General features: G+C 36.7%; 1 protein-coding gene across 2 annotated transcripts in view; it reads left to right on the forward strand.

Moving 5' to 3' along the window:
* kif18a (kinesin family member 18A) overlaps positions 1 to 21,183 on the forward strand; it is a 32,583-nt gene extending 11,400 nt beyond the window's left edge. For both annotated transcript variants that reach the window (XM_040129021.1, XM_040129013.1), the window contains exons 10-18: positions 2,439 to 2,601; positions 3,193 to 3,357; positions 4,359 to 4,480; positions 4,620 to 4,909; positions 7,708 to 7,764; positions 12,952 to 13,333; positions 16,614 to 16,706; positions 18,732 to 18,814; positions 20,370 to 21,183. In XM_040129021.1, the coding sequence (XP_039984955.1) occupies positions 2,439 to 2,601; positions 3,193 to 3,357; positions 4,359 to 4,480; positions 4,620 to 4,909; positions 7,708 to 7,764; positions 12,952 to 13,333; positions 16,614 to 16,706; positions 18,732 to 18,814; positions 20,370 to 20,506 (1,492 nt within the window). In that variant the 3' untranslated portion in view covers positions 20,507 to 21,183. The remainder of the gene's footprint in view (positions 1 to 2,438; positions 2,602 to 3,192; positions 3,358 to 4,358; positions 4,481 to 4,619; positions 4,910 to 7,707; positions 7,765 to 12,951; positions 13,334 to 16,613; positions 16,707 to 18,731; positions 18,815 to 20,369) is intronic.
* Positions 21,184 to 24,026: the final 2,843 nt, after the last annotated feature.

The following is a 24,026-nucleotide window of genomic DNA, read 5'->3' on the forward strand; positions in this document are numbered from 1 at the left end:
ACCTCATGCTGCACTAGTGGGTATAACAAAAAGTCTTATCAAAAAACTCATCACATATGTTTTTCAGCATTCCCGTCTTTCTCCAAGTCTAGAATTTATTAATTTTGATTTGATTCATTACTTGATGATTCAGTTACACCAGATATATACCAGTGTTGCGTAAAGCATTTCTCAGAATTTATCCTGGGAACTCAAATTTCTTCTGCATTCAACAAGTGACCAAAACTGTTGTGTCCTTGAATTGAAATTGTGTAAAGTGCACATTATAGACTAAATTGTAAATACATTTCCCAGTTATGAAAAAGATTTTTTTTTTTTTTTTTTAGGCATACATGTGCATAAAAAACCTGTACCAGTTAAAAAGGCATCATGCACATTTAAAAAAAAAAAAAAAAAAAAAATACTATCCCATATAGCTACAAATGGACTGTCGGTATTAGATACTTCAACTAAGTACAGCACATCCACTTTAATTATCACTTTGAGCATAGACAGGCCAAGAACTGAAAGTCTGCCCACTAATTTATCTGCATTCCTTGTATTGACAACACATCAGCTTGATATCCGCAGACGACTGGTTAGCTAGCCTTAGCTACCCGGCAGAGACAAACTGAAAGTAGAATCCATACACTGTTTAGTCGACTTCCACGGCTTCACATCTTGAAGCCACAGATATTTCTTCAACAACCACAAACTAAAAGCTCAGATCAGTGTGCAGAGTCGTCTTTTTTTCAGTCTACCCCTCTATTAGATGCAATCTCTAGAGTCCGGTAAAAATCCGGTCTGCATAGACTAATTATTCACCTCACAGTTTATAAGACTGTCACTTCTCATGGCGGCCAGCTATCATCCTAATTAGTTATTAACTTAAAATTAGTTTTTTGTGAACGTTCCACAAATGAGACATTTTACCCATCATGCAGCCCTAACTGAACCACTTTCAACAAGTAACCATTGCATACACATAACATTTGGCGCAGACGTAACTGTTTACTGAGAAAAGATGCAATCTCGGGATTTTAAGAATCAATTTCAGATCGTTCAAATAAAAATTGTGATTAACCAGAAAATCAATTTATTTATCCAGTCCCAGTCTATGCATACATTTTATTTGTCTTTAATTGATAACAGGAGGTTACATTCCAAACCATTACACAGGGTTTAGTACTGCTGTTTTTCAATCTAGCTATCTAATCTGGACCTGTTTAAATTCTTGGATGAAAAACTAGATTTGTTTTGAGGCCCAAGGATCAGGCTGGAAGGCTTCTGGTGTTGGCAGTTTTGTGATTGGGGGGAAAAAATGTGTATAAAGGTATATTAGTGTTTGATAAAACTGCTCTAATCAATATTAGCTTAACTATCTTGTTTTATTTAAATGTGGAGTTTCTTTTTTGATAATGACAGCGGTGTAGTGCCTTTATTTTAATTCAAATGATGTATACACATTTATTTCTTTTAACAAAATCTGATCAATTACATCCCATCTAGTCATCTTGAGGGCATACCATGGCATCTGTTGGGGTATTTGGGTGGGGGGGTGGGGGACACAGAAAAGCTGAATGAGTCTCACTCCCACTCATTTCATTCACTGGCATCAGAATTCACAACTCGCACAGTGAGAGCCTCTGAATAGAGGCTGCACACTTCTCACACTATTAAAAATTCAGCAGTCTAGCAAGGCCACGACATCTCCTACGTCACTGGAGTTACATTGAAGAGTGCAGTCACATTTCAGCGACAGCTCTCCAGTCTTATTTACCTGCATGCCTCTCCTGTCTATCCTCCTGCTTTAACTCAACTAGACAGCCACTTGCATTCAATCTGGATATCACCTCAACTCTGTTCCGGGAATACATATATTCATCATATAGCTAAGAATATCTTTCTAACTCAGTTAAAGTGTTCAAGTTCAGTGTGATAAAACTATTAAATATTTCATGATCTTTTTTGGATTTGTTAAATACTTGAACTTGAACAAGTGGTTTATAAGAGCTCTTGGCACAGCAATACATTATATTTACTCCTTACATGTGGCACAGGAGCTTCTAATCACATCGGCGTTGAATGCCTGTGGTGATGGTGGTGTTTTATTGGATTGCATTATACTACGAGGTGTTTCTAGTATTCTGTCCCCCTCATGAATGTTAATCAGAGGACATAACAAAAAACATCTTTCAATATAATACAGTCCTAAACAAAGTGATTCCAACCTCAAAACGGAGCATTTCATTGCAAGGATATTATAACCAATTACATTAAACTACACAGGTGTGCCTATTTATCTATTTAAAATTTTACAATTTTAAGTTTTATAAATTTCACATAAATTTTGTTTTGTGACCCTTGTGTCCACATTTAAATCATGGAAAGTTCCTTTAATTGCAAAAAAGTTGAGACCACAATAACCTTTTTGATTTTCTCTCTCTTTTTCTCTCTAGGTTGTCAGAAGCTCTGCAGCAAATCTTCTCGAGTCGGGCCCAAATCAGGAGAGAACAGCTGGATCTGGAGAGACAACTGAAGGAGAATGAGCTTCGCCAGCGCTACAGTGAGGAGGACAACCTGCAGATCCAATATTTTTGTGCCAAAGAAAAGACTGAGAAGGTAGCTGATGCTTACACTGCTATCCACAGATTCCATCATCCCCGCAGAAAAACAGCTGCTGAGTCATCGTTTCACTTCTGTGTTCTCTATAGTTGTCTTAGCCTCTCATTTACGCCACTACAGGACAGGGTCACTGCTCCCCAGTTCCTGGCTCTTTTCTGCTATTTGAGTGTTAGTCCCAATGCCATTTAATGTATCAAAAGTAGTTCCCAAGAATTTTGGTACCAATCTTTGCAGAACGTCTACTCTTATCCAAAACAAACTGAAGTGTGGGAGCAGTTTTCCTGAGAGGGGTTCTAAATCATCTGCGTGCATTTGATTGTATTAAAACTTTTATTTGAATCCTCAATCTTAAGAAACTGTTTCAGATTTACCTCTCCACCAATGAATTCTTAAAACAAATGCGAATGATTTTTAGATTATTGCTAGACTCAAGCCTGGTTGTCATTTTGCTGCTTGCATCTATAATTATTGTTATTTAGACCACATACAATATAATAATATAATAGTATCCAATACTAATACTAGCACAAACAATAGCTGATTCATATAATCCCTTACATTAGCTTTTGTTGTTGTTGCTTTGAATAGGCTACTTGTAAGCACGAGCGGAAGATTGCCAGCTTACGCACTCAGCAGCAACACATTTGCAAACGTCTGAAGGAGGCAGAAACACGTTTCCTGGACAATGATGGCTGGCTTCATCGTGTTGAGAATGAGATGAAGTTGCTAAAGTCTAATGAACAGACTTCAGAAGTAAGTAGAACTTACTGAGCCTTTCAGTTTTACCGGTGCCCGAAAACAGCATAATTGACTGAAAAATTTGTGATTTTGTTGTGAACAAGTCTGTAATTGATAAACGCATACACTTTTTAGCTTTTCAACTTTCAATAATTACACGTAGAAGATATGTCAAATTCTATTTTAATTGTTTATGATTAGACCTAATTGAAATTGTTGTAGCCATGTTTATACAACATTCAACAACACTTTGCACTAGCATTGGTGATGGAGTACATAAATTCTTGTCAGACTTTGGGCAATAGATCAGTAGAGGCGAACAGTGTGTAAAACTAGATACATAATTACATAACTTTGTGGTCAGGATGAAATAGTTAGTTAATAGTAGTTAATGTAAAAAGACAAATGAGCATGATTATATATAGACGAAAACTACATACAATTTGGGTTACATCGTTCAAAACTCATTGCTTGTCTTTTTTTGTTTGTTTATTTTGGAAGGTAGGCTGTCTCTCTACTGGTGTCGTGACTGTCTTTGTTTTCTTCCCATCTGTTCTCCCAGTAATTAGAACCGTGCTCATTTTATTTCTCCAGCTCACTCGTGGATCACTGAAGAGAATAAATCAATACCCTTTACTCATCCCTCACACAGCAGCCAGTTACCTAAAACCATGTCCATGTTATTTTTTTCTTCTTTATCCTTTCTTCCAGGAACTGACCCAGAACTATGACGCACCCACCAGTCAAATGTTCTCTCTGCTGTTGTTTCGTAGTTTCTTTACGTCAGAGTTTTTCTCTCTCTCTCTCTCTCCCCTCCCTTACCCCGAGCAGACAGCTTGTCTGATGAAACAATGATGAAAACAGAACTTTGCATCTCATCTCTACTATCCTGACCCATAACCACCTTTTGTTTCTTCTAATTCTGCCCACCAGAGTGCTAATTCAATATGCTGATATTTTAGAGGCTATTGCCTCATCATTTCTGCTATCTGACCTCACTTCTCCCACTTGTTTAGGTGTTAGAGAAGGACCTACATTGCCACAGACTGGAGCTGCAGGTAAATGATCTCCAACAACACATAAAGCAGATGGTCAGGCTCACTACACTGCAGGATCAGGAGAACAAGCGCATGCAGAAGTAAGTTGACAGTACCTACAATTAATTCCCATTGGATTTAGTAAACTATTACTCATTGCAGGTGATGCACTTTACCTCACTCTAACACAGGGTTCTTCCTGAAACAACATCTCGATATTATTTTTCTATTGCATTTCAGAATGGTAAACATCTTGTTGCCAGCGTATAGTCGGCACTTCTCTACATTGTGTGGAGCTGGGCAGGTCACAGCAGCAGATGAGATGGAGAACCATGAACTAGAGCACCTTGTGTTGAGGGAGAGAGGTGTGGTCTGGGCAGACCAGGGGGGGGTGGGGCATGAGCTGAAAGGTGAAGGGATTGGAGTGGAATCACAGAAGACAAATGAGGCGGGAAGCATTGGGCTCCACAGCGAGTTGGCACCTGTCCTGTCTTTCTCACATTTGCTGTACCACCAGAGTAGCCCCTGCAGTAAGTTATCATACTCTTTATCATCCTATTTAATCTTCTGTTGTTTATTCAGCATACATTGTTCGAGATTAATTGCAAAACTAGTGAATGCTTGCAAAATTAGGAAGGGCAAATTATGTGTATTTACATGATCAATTAATATTAATATGTCAACTCTATTTTTGTTAATTAACCGATGAGTTGCTTAGTCTATAAATCAGAAAAAGTGGAAAAAATGTCATCACAACATCCCAGCGCCCAAACTGATGTCTTAAAAATGCCTATTTTGTCTGAAACTCATTCTAAAACTTGAAAAGTATTCAATTTATAATGATATAAAAAAAGAGAAAAGCAGGAAATGGTCACATTTCAGAAGCAAGAACCAACGAATGTTAGGCATTTTTCCTCAATAAATGAATTCAAGGATGAAGTTGTTGGTTAATTTTCCTCATGATTAGTCAACTAAGTGTTTCAGTACTAAAATTTTGTGCCAAGTAATCTGACCCGGAAATTGTTAGTTTGCTAAATAGATACAGGAAAACCTGACCACATCAAAAAATAAAAATAAAAAAGTAACTCTTGCATGCATTCATCATCTTGTGATGGTGGAAAGAAATACAGAGAAGATATCATTTTATGGGGAAGCAGGTCGCCCCAATAATTACATATAAAGGATTTGTCCCCCTCAATTAAATCTATCAAGACCATGTGGCAATCTCACTCCTCCCCCTCCCCAAATGTATGAAAGAGAGAGAGGCTTCACAGTGAATGAATCTTTGTCAACCCGTTAAGGGAGAAAATGTCACTCAGCCATTCATCCCTCTCTCATCCAGAATCTTAGCTGATAGCTTGCTAATGTTTTTACTCACTAAGTGTTTTGTTTTGATATTTTTACTTGAATTTGAGTTTAGCCATAAGGGATGATGAACTGCAACTTGTCAAAGATTAGCTAACACTAATCTGACAGTCAAACAGCAACCATCAGTTCCAGAGTGTTTTGACTTTACTGGCCAACACACTAAGTTAATTGTGACTACATGTAACGTGTATAAGGCAGGATTTGTAGGAGGTTACCAGTCCAAAGCTGTATCTACTCTTGTTACATTACACAACTCATGTTTAACTCTCTCTTCAATGAGTCTGATAAAAATTTTAAGCTTTAAACACTTTTTTTTTTACTTAAATTTAAGTCCATTATATTTTCATTTTAAAATAACATTTAGGGTGATGTGTTTTTTGTCTGTTTGTTTTGTATTATTTCATGTAATATATTTTGAAAAGGTGATACAGGTGCACTTGTTTATGCTTAGCACTTAAACCTTTGTTTGTTTCTTTGTTTTCAAAAAAATGGCCATCCCTGTTGTTTAAATCATAATTATAGCCAACATGGACTTTTCACAATTCACTGGATTGGTCAGGGTATTATGTTAAGTCCCAAGGCATTACATATAGTAGCTAAATGGAGCGGGTTACACACATGAATAGTATCCCATTAGGCACATGCTGCTTTTATTGAAAACAATAATTATATAAATGTTATGTCTTGAACACCTCCCAGAACATGTTTTGCGCAAAGTTAAAATGAAAATTACACCCTTACAGCATCTAAAATTGCAAAGGGTGTGTGAGTGTGTAATTTTGTTATAATTTAGATTAGTTTTCCTTTTTTTTTTTTTTTTTTTTTTTTTTTTTTGTTTGACGGTTCTGTAATGTGGCAGGCCTAAAATGTGAAATTGAAGACAAGTATACGCATGTGACATCTTGATGCAAGGTTCACTTTACAATAGTTTGAAATATATTAGTCAGGTGTCCTGTAAGGTAGTTTAATAAGGCCCAGTGTATTTGGCATTAGGCCAGTTCTGGTGTGTATTGTGGGACCCATGAGACTGCACAGTTCATTTTTAACTGTCATCTCTGCATGACCTAGCAGCACCACTCCCTCATGACATATAAGCCATGACAGACAGTGGAGCATGAACCAAAGCTGGCCAACAATACTCAATTACTATGATGGTGTCTGTCATTTGTCAGTCAGTGAACTCTGCACCTGTCCCTCTCATCCACCGCTGGCTTGTTTCAAATTATATCACATTTAGTACTCCTTTGAAAAGTGTTTTTGTAGAATTACGATTAAATTCATTGTCAGTAATACAAATAATTTGACGACCCGAGAATACAGATATTAATGTCAGCCTCTGTTTTTCAAAGGGTGGGCCAAAGATGATGAGTAATTTTCAGATGTTTTTTATAAGACCCAATACAATCTGGGTTGACTCGGTGTTGGGGGAATTTATTATGAATGAAAATGCCAGCTGTTTATTTGACTTAGAGTCTCTGCCACATTGCATCATGCTTTGGCTTTTGGTTCAGATTTAATTTTTCTTGAAATTTTTACAAAAGCCAGGTTGACTTTTTCTTAAGAAATGATAGAATCACAGTTTGTTTAGCTGATTGGATTTCTCTACAGTCTGCACAATGAAAACTCCTTAAATTATAGCTCTTTTTTTTTTTTTTTTTTTTAAGTGTTGTAAAATGTTTAACCGTGGTAATTTTTCACATTTTTATGTCAGACAGCAATGTTTTTATTAAAATTTTCAGTGAATACTTTTGACTGACTTTAAATCTCCAGTCCAACATTTAAAAGCAACACAAGTAAGCTAGCACCTTTCAAACATTTAGTGATAATGTCACATTTTCAGTGAAAGACAGCAACATAATAAGGGCTGCAGACGCTTTTCTACTTTTCTGTGTAGCTGTTATTGTAATTATGTGTTGATGTTGCTTCTCCTTGAATATCTTCACGATTTTTTAATTCTCAGGTGCAGAGGGGCACACAAAAAGAACATCGTTGTGCAAAGCTGCTCCATCACCAAAAGGTAAATCTGCTCTCCTCTCTCCCCCGTCTTGCTGACATACTATAGTCATTAATCTAAAATCCCAGCATACTTGTTAATCCCTCCCACCCCTAAATCATTCACTTTTTTGCGCTCTCCTTGTCACCTTTCACTCAATCCATCACAATTACGGAAACACACTTCATGGGACAATCCTATGTTTTATTGAAGCAGAAAACAAATATAAATTTGTTTTTAATGTGCTATATAAATTTGAAATTGTTCTCGATAAGTCTACATTTTCATAAATTCATAAATTTTCAAAGCCATGCTGCGTTTAATTTGTTGAACATGTTTGTAGCATTTTAGCTAAAAAGGACTTAGAGTAGTAAAATACACAATAAAAATCTGACATATACTATAATTTGATTTATAGCTGTGCTGCAGACATTCTATCCCGGCCAAAACTTGAGTAATAAGATGATGTGAATACTCACAAGCAGTTTTATAGAGGGAAAACTATACATGGGGAACCTTGGGGGAAATGTGACACAAAAACCTTTGTGAAATATTGCAGTTCAAATTGGCTGTAATGGTATTTACTGCATATGGTCTACATTTCATTGAAGCATATTGTGGGAAATTTAACTTTTGAAGAAAATACTTCTTCCAGATGACCAGCTTTCCTTGAACAGAAATTAAATATGAAAGCACCAGGGAGTTTGTTACCACTGCTATTAAATTTCCCTGCAACTTATTATAGTAAGTGAACTTTGATAGAGTATTTCATTTTGAAAGTTTTTCTGATATAAAAAGCCCTACTTTCTGTATGGTCTGTCCGTCAAGCTGGTTGTTTTATTGTGTTTTTTCCATTTTGTCATTTATTATTGTTCATTCATAATTGTGCTATTTTTGCCAACACATCTATGGTCAGCTATTCACAAGAGTGAACACCTGCATAATTAATATAATTGTAATACTATGGTGAGGTGTGTATGTTAACAAAAAAAAATTAAATGGCCAAATTTTGCCATCATTCAATTCAATGCAGCATTTGATACACCCACAATAAAACTTTGAGTGGATTTGGTATTTGAAACATGCTAATGAATACTTTTTCCTTCCACTAATAGAATAGTACTTATATTAATCCCTGTATTGAAAACAAAATTAATCAGGGGCATAAAAATAATATAGTAATCCACATCCTTCCTTAAACAAGAATTTTAGATACATAATTAACAAAAGTGGACACAGGCATACAATATTATAACTAAATGTGCTTGACACAAAAAGATTATGTAACATTATGTCAATAATATCTACATAAAAATGCAGAATGATTGTTTAATTGTCATAGCTCATCTTGCAGCAGCACATAATGAAATAATTCATTGTCCATGCATGCATCCTGTTTTCATGCAACATACTGTGCATGCAAGATTTTTAGAGGCTTAACAATAGCTTAATAGTGAATTACTTTATAATATGATCTGTGTAACTTATTCAGCCTTTGAAAATGACTTTGCATCACTGTTTTCCCATTATTGGGATCATGCAACCGCAGTTTCATCTCTCTAGTAAAATCATAACTCTGTGCATCCTCCTCAATTATGCATTCACTGACTCACACCTGCATCCTTGAAAACCCTGTCCATCTTGATTTCAGTTTAGAGCTACCACTCTTAGCACAGCTTTGTACAAATTGTGCAGCACATTCAGCTAAGCTAAATGACTGGTCAATTACTCACAAATTCTAAATTATATAGAGTTGAAACAACACAGATGTTTTCATAAATAATGCTTATATTTAGCATTCAGACAGACTGCTCTGATGTTACCCTGATGCTGTTTGTCAGTCCCTAACTGCTTCCTCAGCTCTTAATGGTAGTCACTGCAGCATGTTATGAGAAATAGCTCCTCCCTGCAGCTTGCAAAGCCAATCAAATTTCATCAGTTTTAGAGAGGGCTGGGGTTTTGAAAGAGCATTAACTCTTTGTGGCCTGCTTAGTAATAGCAAATCACACAAAAGTGATCTGTTTGAAAGAACATTTCTGCATTCCACAACTCAGTGTTTATTTTAACATGTCCACGCATGCACCTATTAATAGCGTCATCATTTTTCCGTCAGCTTTCTCCCAGTGCCCCCTCTATGCTGTTCTTTTTATATTCCTATTCGATCTTCCACCTCTCACTTCTCTCTTTTTTTTCTTTGCTGTCCGTTTTGCTTCAAACGTCTGTTAGTCTGTCTTCTTCCTCCATTCTATTTTTCTTTCCCACCTAGCCTCAAATGTTTTTCTGTCTGTCTAGCATCAAACCCTACCAATCCCTCTTGAGCTTCATTCATGAAAATGCAGATCCACAGCAGGGCAGGAAAAAACGTCAACAGACGTAAACTCCCCTGCTCTGCCAACCAGAAAAGGCGCACTATAAAACACAGGCAGCAGCAACCAGGCGACCCTAATTCAGTGCAGCCACCACCAGAAATAGCAACTCATGCATGTATTAATCCCCTACAAGCCAAAAATATGTGATTGAAGGAACTCTGCTGCCATTTATTGCTAGGGACAACTCCTCTGCCACAGAAAAGGGTTATTCATCACCGTCTCCTCACTCTGTGTTCTGTCTGAAGTCTGACTCACATTTTCTAAATATTGCATTTGGATATTTAGGGTAATGTATAAAAATCAGTCGTTTTACCTTTGTATTTAATTTTCTCGCCTCCTTTATGTGGTGGCATTTTTTACTTTTTAGTCCCCTCCCTAACTCCCACCAGACCTCTGCAGGAAATGCCACAAGTGTAATGGTGTTCATAATGTGATGCAGAAACCGTAATTTAACCTCATTCTGATCTGCAACCTGTACAGGTTTTTGTTGCTTTCATTTTTAAATAAATGGACAATATAGCAAAAAAAAAAAAAAAACCTGGATAAAATTTCACATATCAAATTAGTATGTAAATATATCTTCTGTTTTAGTGTTTAAAATTACAAATGCTGTAAAAACCAGAGGGGTTCATTATCATTCAGGCTAAACATAATATATTTTTAATTTCAGCATTGATCTAAATGCAAGAATTTAACTGTGCAAACTTAGCTTTGTATTACAATGTTGTTTTACAAAAAATGAAACAAACATCAATCTTGTTAGGAATTTGCTTTCTTGAATTGGCTTTCTTCTTACCAATAATTAACCAAGTTTAAACCAATCCATACTCTATTTGGATTCATTTACTATCTGCTAGCGTTAGCTGTCTGTCACTACTCAATACACTAGTCGATACTCAGCTACTATCTAGCTAAAGTATGTGTGACTGGAACATGACTTTCAAAGTCAGTTAACGCTAGATTGTTATTGACCGACAGACTCATCACTCTGTTGGTCTTTCAAAACAGCAAAAAGGGACAATCCTTGCTAGTTTTTTATTTATCAAAACTGTACAGAGTGGTGTTTCACTCTTCAACAAACCATCTTTGGCCAAGTGTACAGACAACAGTTTGCAAATGCTCAGTCTCATTTTGTAGCTTGGCTAGCTTACAAAATAAATGTTGATACGGCTTTTTAAATTTAAAAATTTAGAACACTGCTAACAGCATTGATTGTGCCCTAATTGTTTGGGCAACAGCTGGGCGCAGAGTGGTTGGAGTATTGGAACATTTTATGTTTTATGGGGGTAATTTTTGCAATACCAAACTCTGACTCAAACTCTGGGGAGGGCCTGCAATGTATCAAATTCTCACAGTATCTCCAAAAAAAGAATGCATAAATGCTTTACCAGTCACTGTCCCTTTAACTCATAGATGAATCAAATTTATAGCCACTGTTGCATGCCCCAATCAAATGAAATCAAACCTTTAAATGTTTTGGCTACTTATGTGTACAGGTAACTGGCTACATACTGTTAGAAAGCAGTGTAAGAGAAAAATATTCATATTAAAAAAGAGAGTTATGCAGAGTTATGTTGAGTACCACCTATGCAGTTGACTGTCGCAGAACTGCTGGCTAATATTAGCACATATAACTATCATAACTACATTTTCCCCTTTTTAAAAAGCTGAGTTCACAGATGTTTTCTCCATGCACCATGTTTTCTTCTGTTTAAAAAAAAAAAAAAGGCTGTTAGCAGATAAAATCTTCAAGTTCTGGTCTCTTTAGAAAATGGAGTGCTTCTTATGGAAATATTGCATGTCACAGTTCCATTCTTGCTTAGTAAAGTTTTTGTTTATATGTACAAGGAAGGCACTTTAATGTTTAATTGCCTTGTGTGATGCATAGTATCTCCAACACTGCTGATCACACTTTGATGTAACTTAAGAGAACGATCCATCTCATTTCTTTGTTGTGACATTTTTTAAATTGCACTGTTTAGCCTAAGGCTGGCACTTCAGCGCTTATTACTTATTACTGATTGAATACGGGGGACGACATTATTTGGGGAGCAATGATTTACTGTTGCCCTGCTTACTTTTTAAAGTGTTTTGATTTGCTCTCACTTTCAAGTCCCTTAGTTGTAAACAATGCATTGATAAATGCATTTCAAAGATGGCTTGTTACAGATGCTGGCATCTGCAAACAAGGCTAGAAATGATGTAACAATATGACTTGATAATTGCTTCTCAAGGACCAAAAGTGAGGTAGGCCAAAGGCTTGCATGTCATCCGACAAATGATGAAATGGTCTGCTGACAGAACCATCAACCAAACATACTGATTGTCAAAGGCAAATTCATTTGCTAAGTGTCTATCAAGTCAATGCAGGTGGTACAACCTTTCCATGTGTTTCCACATGTTGGCCCCCTGTCTTCCTGCAAACCTCATGATGGATGACAATGCAAAATGTTCCAACCTAAAGATAACCGTATCCTGTTGCACTGAAACAATGTCAGTTGCAGAGAAATTGTTCATTCTATTAGCAAACATTTTAGCTACAAAGTAAAATGGTGACATTGATGCCATACCACATCCTATGTCATGTGACATTGTGACCAGCAAACAGAAAAAAAACACAAAATATTTGGACCCATAAACACAAATCAATTTGCAGAGAGTGGTAGTATTTTATGAAAGAAAGTAAATACAGGATATAGAAAGTGCACAACAGGGACATTTCTCTTTCAATGTGCTGCAGTCCAATTTGACTTTCATCTTTAATGTTCAGATTTTTATTACTGTGTTTTGTCAGTTAGGCTGTATTAATTTTATTGCGGCTTTGTATTATCTTGATTTTTAGGTGGAGGAAATCACACAGATACAAAACAGGAACCACGTCCCAGAATGCCCATTAGGAGAAATCTGTCTGCATCACTGCCACCGCAAAGCCCCCAAACCGTTGCCAACGCCCAATTGTTTGAGGAGGGTATGTTCCCATTCCAGTGCACACCGGAACCTGCACAAAAAACTGCTCAGGCCCTGTCGCTGAGCTCCTCCAGTTCCATGGATCCCAACATGACCTTTGAAGTTCTGGACAATGATGATCAAATTGCAAGTAATGCAACTATCATATTAAGCAGCGTTAGTCCCTGTCAAGCATCAAAGTCAACAGACTTCTCGGGTCACAGCCAACTACTCCATCCTCCGAAGGCCAATGAGGGGAACCATATTCCTACCAAAAGGTAAGAAAATATTAATGTTTTAACTTTTTCTCTATGATTTCAGTCAATTTACAATACATTTTACAGCAACACTTTTTAATGTTTTGGAATTAAAAAATGTGCATACAAAAATGAAACAGCAATGCCCGTGTTCGCATGTACAGAGATTACATTCTCAAGCATTCAGGCATATAAATCTACAAAAAATAAATAAATAAGTAAATTAAACTTTTTCAGAATTTTTTTCAACTGGTCCACAAATTGGGGCTGTAGTCAACCAAAGAAAATATTGGTCGACTGAAATCGTACCTACTCTTGGACCAATCAATTGGTCGCAGGGGAAAATAATAATCTGCACGAGATTAAATATTAGATTAAATAAATTGTGTCAATTAGTTTTGGGCCAAACAGAGTAATCGTTCATAAACGTTAACCCTAAGAGTCCGTTAGACCTAGCAGGTTAAGTTAGGTTGTGCAAGTTCAAAGTTGTAAAAACAGAGGGGTGTTTTCACACAGTACATTGGTTTTCTTGGCAGCCCATATGGTACACCCTTTTTCCATGTTGAAGTAGTCACAAACAAATGCATCGATACACCGATGGAGTAATGGAGAGCTAGACATGGAGTGTTTTTAGCTGGCCCCTTAACAGAGATATGCTGAACTATACTAATGAGCAATATGAGCATCTTTACAGTTTTGTTGGCAGTAAAAAAATTCGCATTTTCTACTGGACTTAATTGTGAAAGTCTCAATTCGGAGCTTTTTCAAACATTAATTGCTATTTGATGTAGCACACATGCCTTTGTGTTTCTCAGTTTTTCTTGTGCTTCTTATCTTTTTATCTGGTCTGCATTCAAAATCACTGAATCTTATACATCTACGAATGATTTGATCCAATATTGTTATTGTCTTTACAAGCTAGAACATGGCCTATCAGTAGCCAATAGCCTAGCAGCAGCTGATTTTTCAAACACTGAGTTCTTGTCCAGAAAAGAGAATAAGGGTCAAAGGTTAAGGTGGTTAAATGTGTTTGGCATTTTAAAAAGATTTAAAAAGCAGAATATATATTCACAAAATCCTTTAAAAACAGTCTTATATTTTGTTACTTACTATGTGCTTTTAATTGACAGAGATGTATACTTATGTATACTTAGACATTTGACTAAATAGATTCATTCACCATTCCTTTTTTATGTCACAACTGGCAAGAACACGTAATGAGGACTGAAATCAGAATTTACTCCTTCACCAGGAATCTTTGGATTACCTGTTTTGAAGCTTATACTAACAATAGCAAACACAAATTATGAATTTCATTAACTCTCTAAATGGAGTTTTAAATGTCAGGGACATCTGCACTTATTTTTAGAAATATGTTTCTTGGTGTTTCTTAAGATATTGGTAGAAGGAAAAGCCTTTGTTATTTAACCCATGCTAATCTTGGTGAAATGTCTACCTCTGTAACAAAAGCACGATGATTGAACATTTTTTTCAATTTTCATGCCTTTTAAGCCCTGACAGTTCTCGTACCACACATTTTGATTAAACATTGCCCTCTTAAAGCATAAATTATCCAATTTTTAAGCAAGCCTCGATGCAGGACATAGAAATATTTAAGAACTGTACAAAGAAAAATACTATTTATTCAATTTTTAAAAAATCTATTGATTTTTATTTTTTATTTTTTTTAAATGGGTCAGAGGGAACTAATACAGGCATCTCTTGAATCAGTTCCCTTCCATGTTTAAAAACTATCTTAAAAAAACATATTTCTGGCTGCCCACTGAAAGTTTCAATGCAAGTGAAGGATGCTTTGTTAAAGAGGCTCAGTCTGGATGGTGACTAAACCATTCAAAAGTGGTAAATCCCCCAAACTTTATTCTAAACGAGACAGAGACTAGGGTGCAAATAGTATAAGTACTCTCACCAGCAGCATGTTACCAGACTGGAACATTGGGGCCAAGAGGCTTAAATCAGCTGAGCGGCTCCTTGGTGTCTTCAGCTGAAAGTGGCAAACAAACAGGAAACATTTCAAGCTATAGTAGCAGAAAGAGTTTGTGTTGGTGAACGATGTTCCCAGAAGAGGAGGCTTCACATTAACATGTTGAGTGTGTATCATTTTATTTGGTGGACAAATTTGTCACTGACCAACCTCAAAATCAAAATTCATTGCCTCAATCAATGGAATCTCAACAGAGACAAATCAAATTGCTTGAAAACATCTTTGCTACCCCACAAACATATAGGAGTTGTTTTTCCTCAAAAACTAAAGCTCAGGGCTAATCTAGACTTCATGAGAGCACTTAGCACCTGGCAACTAAATTGGCCTGCAACAGACAAGCCAAAACCCAATTGGAAACTGCATTTAGTTGCAAGAAAAAGCATAACCTTTTGTAAATACTTACATATCTGTATTATATGATATGATATGATATGATATGATATGATATGATATGATATGATATGATATGATATGATATGATATGATATGATATGATATTATATTATATTATATGATATTATATTATATTATATGATATTATATTATATTATATTATATTATATTATATTATATTATATTATATTATATTATATTATATTATATTATATTATATTATATTATATAATATATTTGGGTTAATTACATTAAAGGTGATAACGATTTCACCAGGTCAAGTTCCTCGGGCAAGTTTTTACAAACAACACATTACATTGTGTTTGTAGATGCCGCCAGCAACTCGTAGGACTCACTCAGTCACATGGTCAGTCTCTGTGTGGCTGTGTCCTGCAATTGAATATCTGCACACTTTGGGTTTACCTTTGGTGCTTAAATTTATCCAAAATTATGTGCTTGTTAATTTAAACCTCAGATCACCAAGTATGGGCTGTCTAGAGAATTTTAAGTCGATTATACTTGGGTTTAAAGATGTCTAATATACCTTAATGCCAAATCCAACCTTGCATGAGCTGTAATTAGTAAAATTTGAAAACATGCAAGTGTATTTAGAAAAACAAAACCAGAAACACCCAACCCTGGAAGTGCCAGGGTCAGATTTATCTGAGACAACAAATTTTTCATATCCGAATTTCTGAATGCAGCTGCATTGAAATGAAGCTTCAAATATAAAAAACTTCAGATGAGTATACACGTAGCTTTTGCAATACAACGCAAACAAAACGTTATAGTTATAAGCTGTTTTATTTTTTGATCATTCAATTTTGAATACAAAGGGAAATGTTCCTCATTTCTATGTTCTGTCCAAACAGCGATAACATGGTAACTTGAACCTTTACTCTGTAGGCAACAGATCCCATCTTTACAAGATGTGAGACGAGCCAACCCAACCTACATGGACATGACATCTGCTGCACAAGGAAAGCGCAAAATTCACCGGTAACTGGCTTTTTCTTATATTCATGTAAATCACCTCTTTTTACGTACTGGCAGTGGATTAAACACTCGACACACACCATCATCCATTAAATTAAAACCAGTTTGATACTGTGGCTAAATGATGTGTGTATATATACTGTGTGTGTGTGTGTGTGTGTGTGTGTGTGTGTGTGTGTGTGTGTGTGTGTGTGTGTGTGTGTGTGTGTGTGTGTGTGTGTGTGTGTGTGTGTGTGTGTGTGTGTGTGTGTGTGTGTGTGTGTGTGTGTATATGTATATATCTATGTGTATGTATGTGTATGTATATATATATATGTGTATGTATGTGTATGTGTATGTGTATATATATATATGTGTATGTATGTGTATGTGTATATATATATATGTGTATATTAGTGTGTGTGAATATGTATATATGTATGTATATGTGTGTGTATGTTTATATGTATATATATATGTGTATGTTTATATGTATATATATGTGTGTGTGTGTATGTGTATGTATGTTTATATGTATATACACATACGCAAGATTAAAACTGTTAACTGTTTTTGATGATGAGGAACTTCAGATGCTCAAAAGTTTTTGGACAACCTAACATGATTGTAAATATCAGGATTAGTTTAAATACTTGGATGAAAATCTGACTGCCTTAATGTCAGGAACCCATGGACACTACCAATTGCTGAGTTTCCTCCCTTGAGATGATTTGCCAGGCCTTTACTGCAGCTGCCTGCTGCTTTTTTGTGGGTCTTTTTTCCTCAGTTTTGTCTTCAATAAGTGAAAAGCATGATTGGTTGGGTTGAGGTCAGGTGACTGACTTGACCATTGAAGAATATTCTATTTCTTTGCCTTGAGAAGTTTTTGGGTAGCTTTCGCAGTAAGTTTTGGGTCATTATCCATCTGTACTGTGAAACAACCTCCTATCAGTTTTGCATTTGGCAGAATCTGAGCAGATAGTATAGACCTATACACTTCAGAATTCATCCTGCCACTTCTGTCAACAGTCACATCATCAATAAAAACCGGGGACCAGGTTCCATTAGCAGCCATACATGCCCATGCCATAACACTGCCTCCCATATGTTTTACATTTGATTTGGTATGCTTTGGATCATGAGCCATTCCTTTCCTTCTCCGTATTCTTCTCTTCCCATCGTTGTGGTACAGGCTAATCTTCGTTTCCTCTGTCCAAAGAATCATGTTCCAGAGCAGGCCAGTCTATATTAAATGTTACTGGCAAAGTCAAATCTGGCCTCTCTGTTCTTGAGTCTTACCAGTGGTTTGCACCTTGTGATAAACCTTCTGTATTTACGTTCATGAAGATGTCCCTTGATTGTAGACTTTGACAATGATATGCCTGCCTCCTCGAGAGTGTTCTTGACCTGGCTAGATGTTGTGAAGGGATTTTGCCTCACCAAGGAAAGATTTCTGCAATCATCCACTTTAGTTGTCTTCCAGGCCTTTTGGTGTTACTGAGCTTTTTTAAGAATACCAAATAGTTGTTTTGCCCACTCCTTAAGTTTGTGCCATCTGTCTGATAGGTTTGTTTTTGTCTTGTTTGGTTTTTTTTCCGCTAATGATGGCCTCCTTTATTTGCATTGACACCTCTTAGCACTGCATATTGAGAGTTTCCATGGACAGCTACCAAATGCAAATTTAACACTTGGAATCAACTTTGGCCATTTTATCTGGTTTATCTGTCATAAAATAACAAGGGAACAGGCCACACCTGGCCATGAAACTGATCAATTGTCAGTTGTCCAATAACTCTTGAGCCTCTGAAAATGAGGGACCATCTATAAAAATGGCTGTAATTCCTAAATGGTTAATGTAATATTTCTGTCAAACCTCTTCATTAAAGCTGAAAATTTAAACTTCAATCACATCTTGATGGCTTTGTTTCAAAACCATCATGGTGTACAGAGGAAAAATTACGAAAATGTGTCACTGTCCAAATACTTGTGGATGTAACTGTATGTTTAATTTACTTTTTTTATCTCCCCTGCCTGTTTTATTCACTGTAGCAGCATCAGTCTCTCTGCACCAAAGCGTGTAAAAAAGGACCCCTCAGTGGCCCAGAGACCACTCAGAGTGCATCGGTTTGCTGGTAAGTGTGAAAGAGAAAAACACGGCTGAAGATTTCCACACACTACAGACAAAATACCTATACGGTCATTACAATTGACACTGCAGATCATCATAATCAAGAGTATACACATACACTTTTTTTTTTTTTTTTTGCACTGTCTTTCATAACTCCAAATTGTACCTGCTCTATGTGTGCTGTGCTTATTACTTCATAATTTTTTGGATGACTGAGATATAAAGCTAAAAATCGGAAAAAACAAGTAACTCTTGAAAGAAAGCATTGAAATCGTTGGCCATCATTCTACACTCAGTAACCCATAATGACAAGTGAAAATATGTTTTTAGAAAGCTTTTTGCAGATTTATTAAAAATCAAAAAACTGAAATCTCTTATTTACAAAAGTATTCAGACCCTTTGCTGTGCCACAACAAATTGTGGTTAGGTGTATCCTGTTTGCTTTAATTATACTTGTGATGTGTCCACAACTTTATTGGAGTCCACATGTGGCAAATTGTATTGATTGAACATAGTTAGAAAGGCACACACCTGTGTATAAAAGGTCCGACAATTCACACTGTATGTCAGGACAAAAACCAAGCCTTGAAATACAAGGAACTCTCTGTAGATCTCTGCAATACAGTTGTGGCAAGGCATTGAGCGGGGCAAAGGTATAAATCTATTTCTAAAGCCTTGAGAGTTCCCAGGAGCACAGTAGCCTCAATAATTGTGAAATTGAAGAAGTTTGGAACCACCAGGTATCTTCCTAGAGTTGGCTGTTCAGCCAAACTCAGCAACCAGGCAAGAAAGTCCATGGTCAGGGAGGTGACCAAAAACCCAACGGTCACTCTGACAGGGCCTCAGATGTCCTCTGCAGAGATGGGAAAACCTGCCGGAAGTTCAACCATCTCAGCAGCACTGCATCGATCAGGCCTTTATGGTAGAGTGGCTAGACGGAGGCCACTTTGAGTCTGGCGGCAGCAGCATACTATAGGGGTGCTTCATAACAGCAGGAACAGGAGACTGGTCAGACGAAAGCAGCAAAATACAGAGAGTTCCTTGAAGAAAAAGTGCTCCAGAGTCTACGCAACATAAGACTGGGACAACTGTTCATCTTTAAGCATGACAATGACCAGCAGCAGACAGCCAAGACAATGCTGGAGTGGCTTTAAAGCAAGTCTCTGACTGTCCTTGAGTGGCCCAGCCAAAGCCCAGACTTTAACCCCATAGAACATCTGTTGAGAAACCTGAAGTTGGCAGTTGACAGATGCTTCCCATCCAATCTGACAGAGCTTAACAGGATATTCCAGGAAGAATGGAATGAACTGCCCAAATCCAGGTGTGCAAAGCTTGTGTAGACTTATCATTGGGTGTTGGGTGTTGATTGTTGGGCTAAAAACCACAATTTTATCCATTTAGACTTAAATCTACAACACAACAAAGTGTGTAGAAAGTCAAGGGGTCTGAATACTTTCTTAAGCAACTGCATATTAATATAAATAGCATAAAGCATGGTATATCATTGTCAAAGTTCTGTTCATTCTTGATACGACAAATTGTTTGGTGTCTTCCCTCAGGTTCAGAGGAGAACAAGCCTCGGAGAGTTGTGAGGAGCATTTCTGAGGTAAATCTCAGCCTCCTTGAACCTCAGAAATCCAAGTCCATTTTCTATAAAACCTCCCAACAGTTCAAACGAGTGACCAAGCGGATGTAAAGCAACATTATGTTCAAATCAGGCCATTTTGCCTTTATAGACATTTTCACTCTTAACCCTTTTCCGTCCAAATTCATCTTTTCAAAATATTTTCCTCAAAACTTGGAAGAAAAAAAAAGGTCCCTTGTGTAGGTTTCTCCAATGCAAATGCTAAAATAATAAGAAATTTAAAGGGTGAGTTGCATTATTTTCTTGTGCTCTTCGATTTAGCCTCACAATGCAGTGAAATTTTACTTGACTGTATATAAACACTGTATAGTTATTAGTCATCTGTTTATATTATTCTTTTGATAGTTTAAGGACGTGTTTTTATCAATTCTAAGCCTACCCTTAGATTTTAAGAAATATTTTAACATTCATGTACAAACTGACAGCAAGAAATAAAACAACCTGTCCCGTGGATGCTTTGTGTTTTACATACAAAATTAACTGTAGCCATTCTCTTAAACAGTGATTGGTGTGGTAAGTGACCACATTTCCCAGGGCAGCTATTAGAGAGGCAAACTGTAAATTACCTCAAATAGAGGTGTGGCTGCAAAAATTTAATCTGCTCTACACTTAGCTGTTTTCATTTTTATTTCTATTCATTTTTTCTCTTACACAGTTAATGACATGGGGTTACAGATATTTCGTAATAAAACTGCTTGTATCAGAATCTGTGGCTGTTTTTCAATAAATATAACCCTTTCTAAAACATTATCTGAGAGTTTTTGTCCTACTAGTGTTAAGTCTGAATGTGGTTTTCAATTAGGTTTGGGTTAGATAATAAATAAATGACGTAGGATGGGCTCACGGAAGGTGAAAATTGGAAAGGCAAGAAAAATTGGAACTGTCCTAGGAGTGACTTGTAGCATAACTCACAAAGATAACTATCTTGTTTTCTTTCTAGCTCAAAAGCAACCATTTCATATGCCTTTGGGAAAAATGGTGAACCCTGAGTAGTGACTGATAGGATGGTGTTTGTCTGTACCAATGCTTTGTGGGGATAGTGGATGGTAAGTGTATTTCAACAGAAAGCAGACTCAACATTCAGTCTTAAAAGAGGTGTTCTCATTAACTCAAGTTCTGCGGTCCAAAACTTGAGTAACGATTCACATTTTAAAACAACATAAGAAAATGAATGCCAATTAGTCTTCTTATTTCATGCTTTATACCAATAAGTGGGTCTCCATCCACCTGCATTTATTTATATTTATTTATTTATTTATATATATAAATATACATATATATATCTGATTTTTACTATTTATAGGTATGTGTTTGAGTAATATGAACATTTTTGTTTATATTATAAACTACTGACAACATTTCTCCCAAATTCCAAATAAAAATATTGCCCTTTAGAGCATTTATTTGCAGAAAATGACAAATGGTCCAAATAACAAAAAAGACAAATAATGCAAAGAAAACAAGTTCATATTCATTTTTAGACAACACAATACTATTGTTTTAAATAAGGAAGAGTTCAGAAATCAATTTTTGGTGAAATAACCACGATTTTCAATCACAGCTTGCATGCGTCTTTGCATGCTCTCCACCAGTCTTTCACATTGCCGTTGGGTGACTTTATGCCACTCCTGGCGCAAAAATTCATGCACCTCAGCTTTGTTTGATGGATTGTGACCAGCCATCTTCCTCTTGATCACATTCCAGAGGTTTTCAATGGGGTTCAGGTCTGGAGATTGGGCTGGCCATGACAGGGTCTTGATCTGGTGGTCCCTCATCCACACCTTGATTGACCTAGCTGTGTGGCATGGAGCATTGTCCTGCTGGAAAAACCAATCCTGAGATTTGGGGAACATTGTCAGAGACGAAGGAAGCAAGTTCTCTTCAAGGATAACCTTGTACGTGGCTTGATTCATGCTGCCCGATTCCAGCCTTGCTGAAGCACCCCAGATCGTCACCGATCCTCCACCAAATTTCACAGTGGGTGCGAGACGCTGTGGCTTGTAGGCCTCTCCAGGTCTCCGTCTAACCATTAAACGACCAGGTGTTGGGCAAAGCTGAAAATTGGACTCATTAGAGAAGATGACCTTACTGCAGTTCTCTATGGTCCAATCCTTATGGTCTTTCGCAAAAACTCAGGCTGGCTTTTCTTTGCTTCTCATTAATGAAGGGCTTTTTTTCTAGCTTTAAGCGACTTGAGCCCTGCCCCTAGGAGTCTGTTTTGAACCGTGCAATTCACCCCAGCTGCCATTTGCCATTCTTTTTATGCGTCACTTGATGTCATTCTACGGTTGCTGAGTGACATTCGAATGAGTTGACGGTCATCCCGGCCAGTGGAGAGTCAGTTTCACCCTCTGCTGGTCTGTAGCTTTGTTGTCGCCAATGTCTGCTGCTTGACCTTGTTCTTATGAACCGCCGTCTTAGAAATTTTAAGGATGGAAGCAACCTCACGCTCACTGTATCTCTCTGCCAGTAAAACCAGAATTTAACCCTTCTTTTCCTCACTCAAAACTTTTCTTTTCAACTTTTTCTTTTGACATGGTCAATAGTTATTTTTTGTTTCCAGTTACTTTTGCGGTACTTCTAGCACTGTTTTTGCCATCCAGCTGGTCCTATTGCAGGAGGATAGTGATGACCACAGCAGTGGTTTTTATACTTTTCCTCATTAAATAAGTTTTTGGATCAGGTGATCACCTAATCAGTACCGCATCAAGTAGAATGAGGTTTGATTGTGTTGGAATTCAACAGACATTGGAATGGAAAATATGTGTGTGTGTGTGTGTGTGTGTGTGTGTTTGTGTGTGTGTGTGTGTGTGTGTGTGTGTGTGTGTGTATATTTTAATGTCTGTGTGCGTGTATATATATATATATATATATGTTTGTGTGTGTGTGTGTGTGTGTGTTTGTGTATATATAATATATAATGTGTGTGTGTGTGTGTTTGTGTATATATAATATATAATGTGTGTGTGCGTGTGTGTGTGTGTTTGTGTATATATAATATATAATGTGTGTGTGCGTGTGTGTGTGTTTGTGTATATATAATATATAATGTGTGTGTGCGTGTGTGTGTTTGTATATAAATTTATTGAAATCTACAGCTTCTTCCACTCCAAGTTTCAGTAGTACAAATGCAAACTTAACCAAACCAACCTAAACATTGTAATAGTATCCCCTTTTATATAATAAACTGTTAAATAAGATCCAGTTTAATATCCAATCAAAAGCACATGACTGGATTGTCAGTGAAGGGGTACTCGAGCTTATCTGATGGGACTGTAGGGGAAAATTAGACAAAAAGATTGGGAACCACTGCTAAATACCACCATTGAATTGTATTTGAAATATATTTTAGGCTTTACTACGTTGCATTTTTAGCCTGGTCAAATGTGAAGAATTGCTGGGAACAAGTTTTTTTTAAAACTCTATACTAATAACAAATGTCAAAAAACTACCTCCAGGATCTATCTATGATGAGGGAGGGACCTCGTTGCTCTGTCTGGAGAGAACTAGACTTGTCACTTTGAATTCAGTCTTGCAACTTTCAGTGGCACAGCATTCAGTGTGATCTTTA

The sequence above is a fragment of the Xiphias gladius genome, chromosome 1, assembly GCF_016859285.1.
Source record: "Xiphias gladius isolate SHS-SW01 ecotype Sanya breed wild chromosome 1, ASM1685928v1, whole genome shotgun sequence".
Lineage (NCBI taxonomy): Eukaryota > Metazoa > Chordata > Actinopteri > Istiophoriformes > Xiphiidae > Xiphias > Xiphias gladius.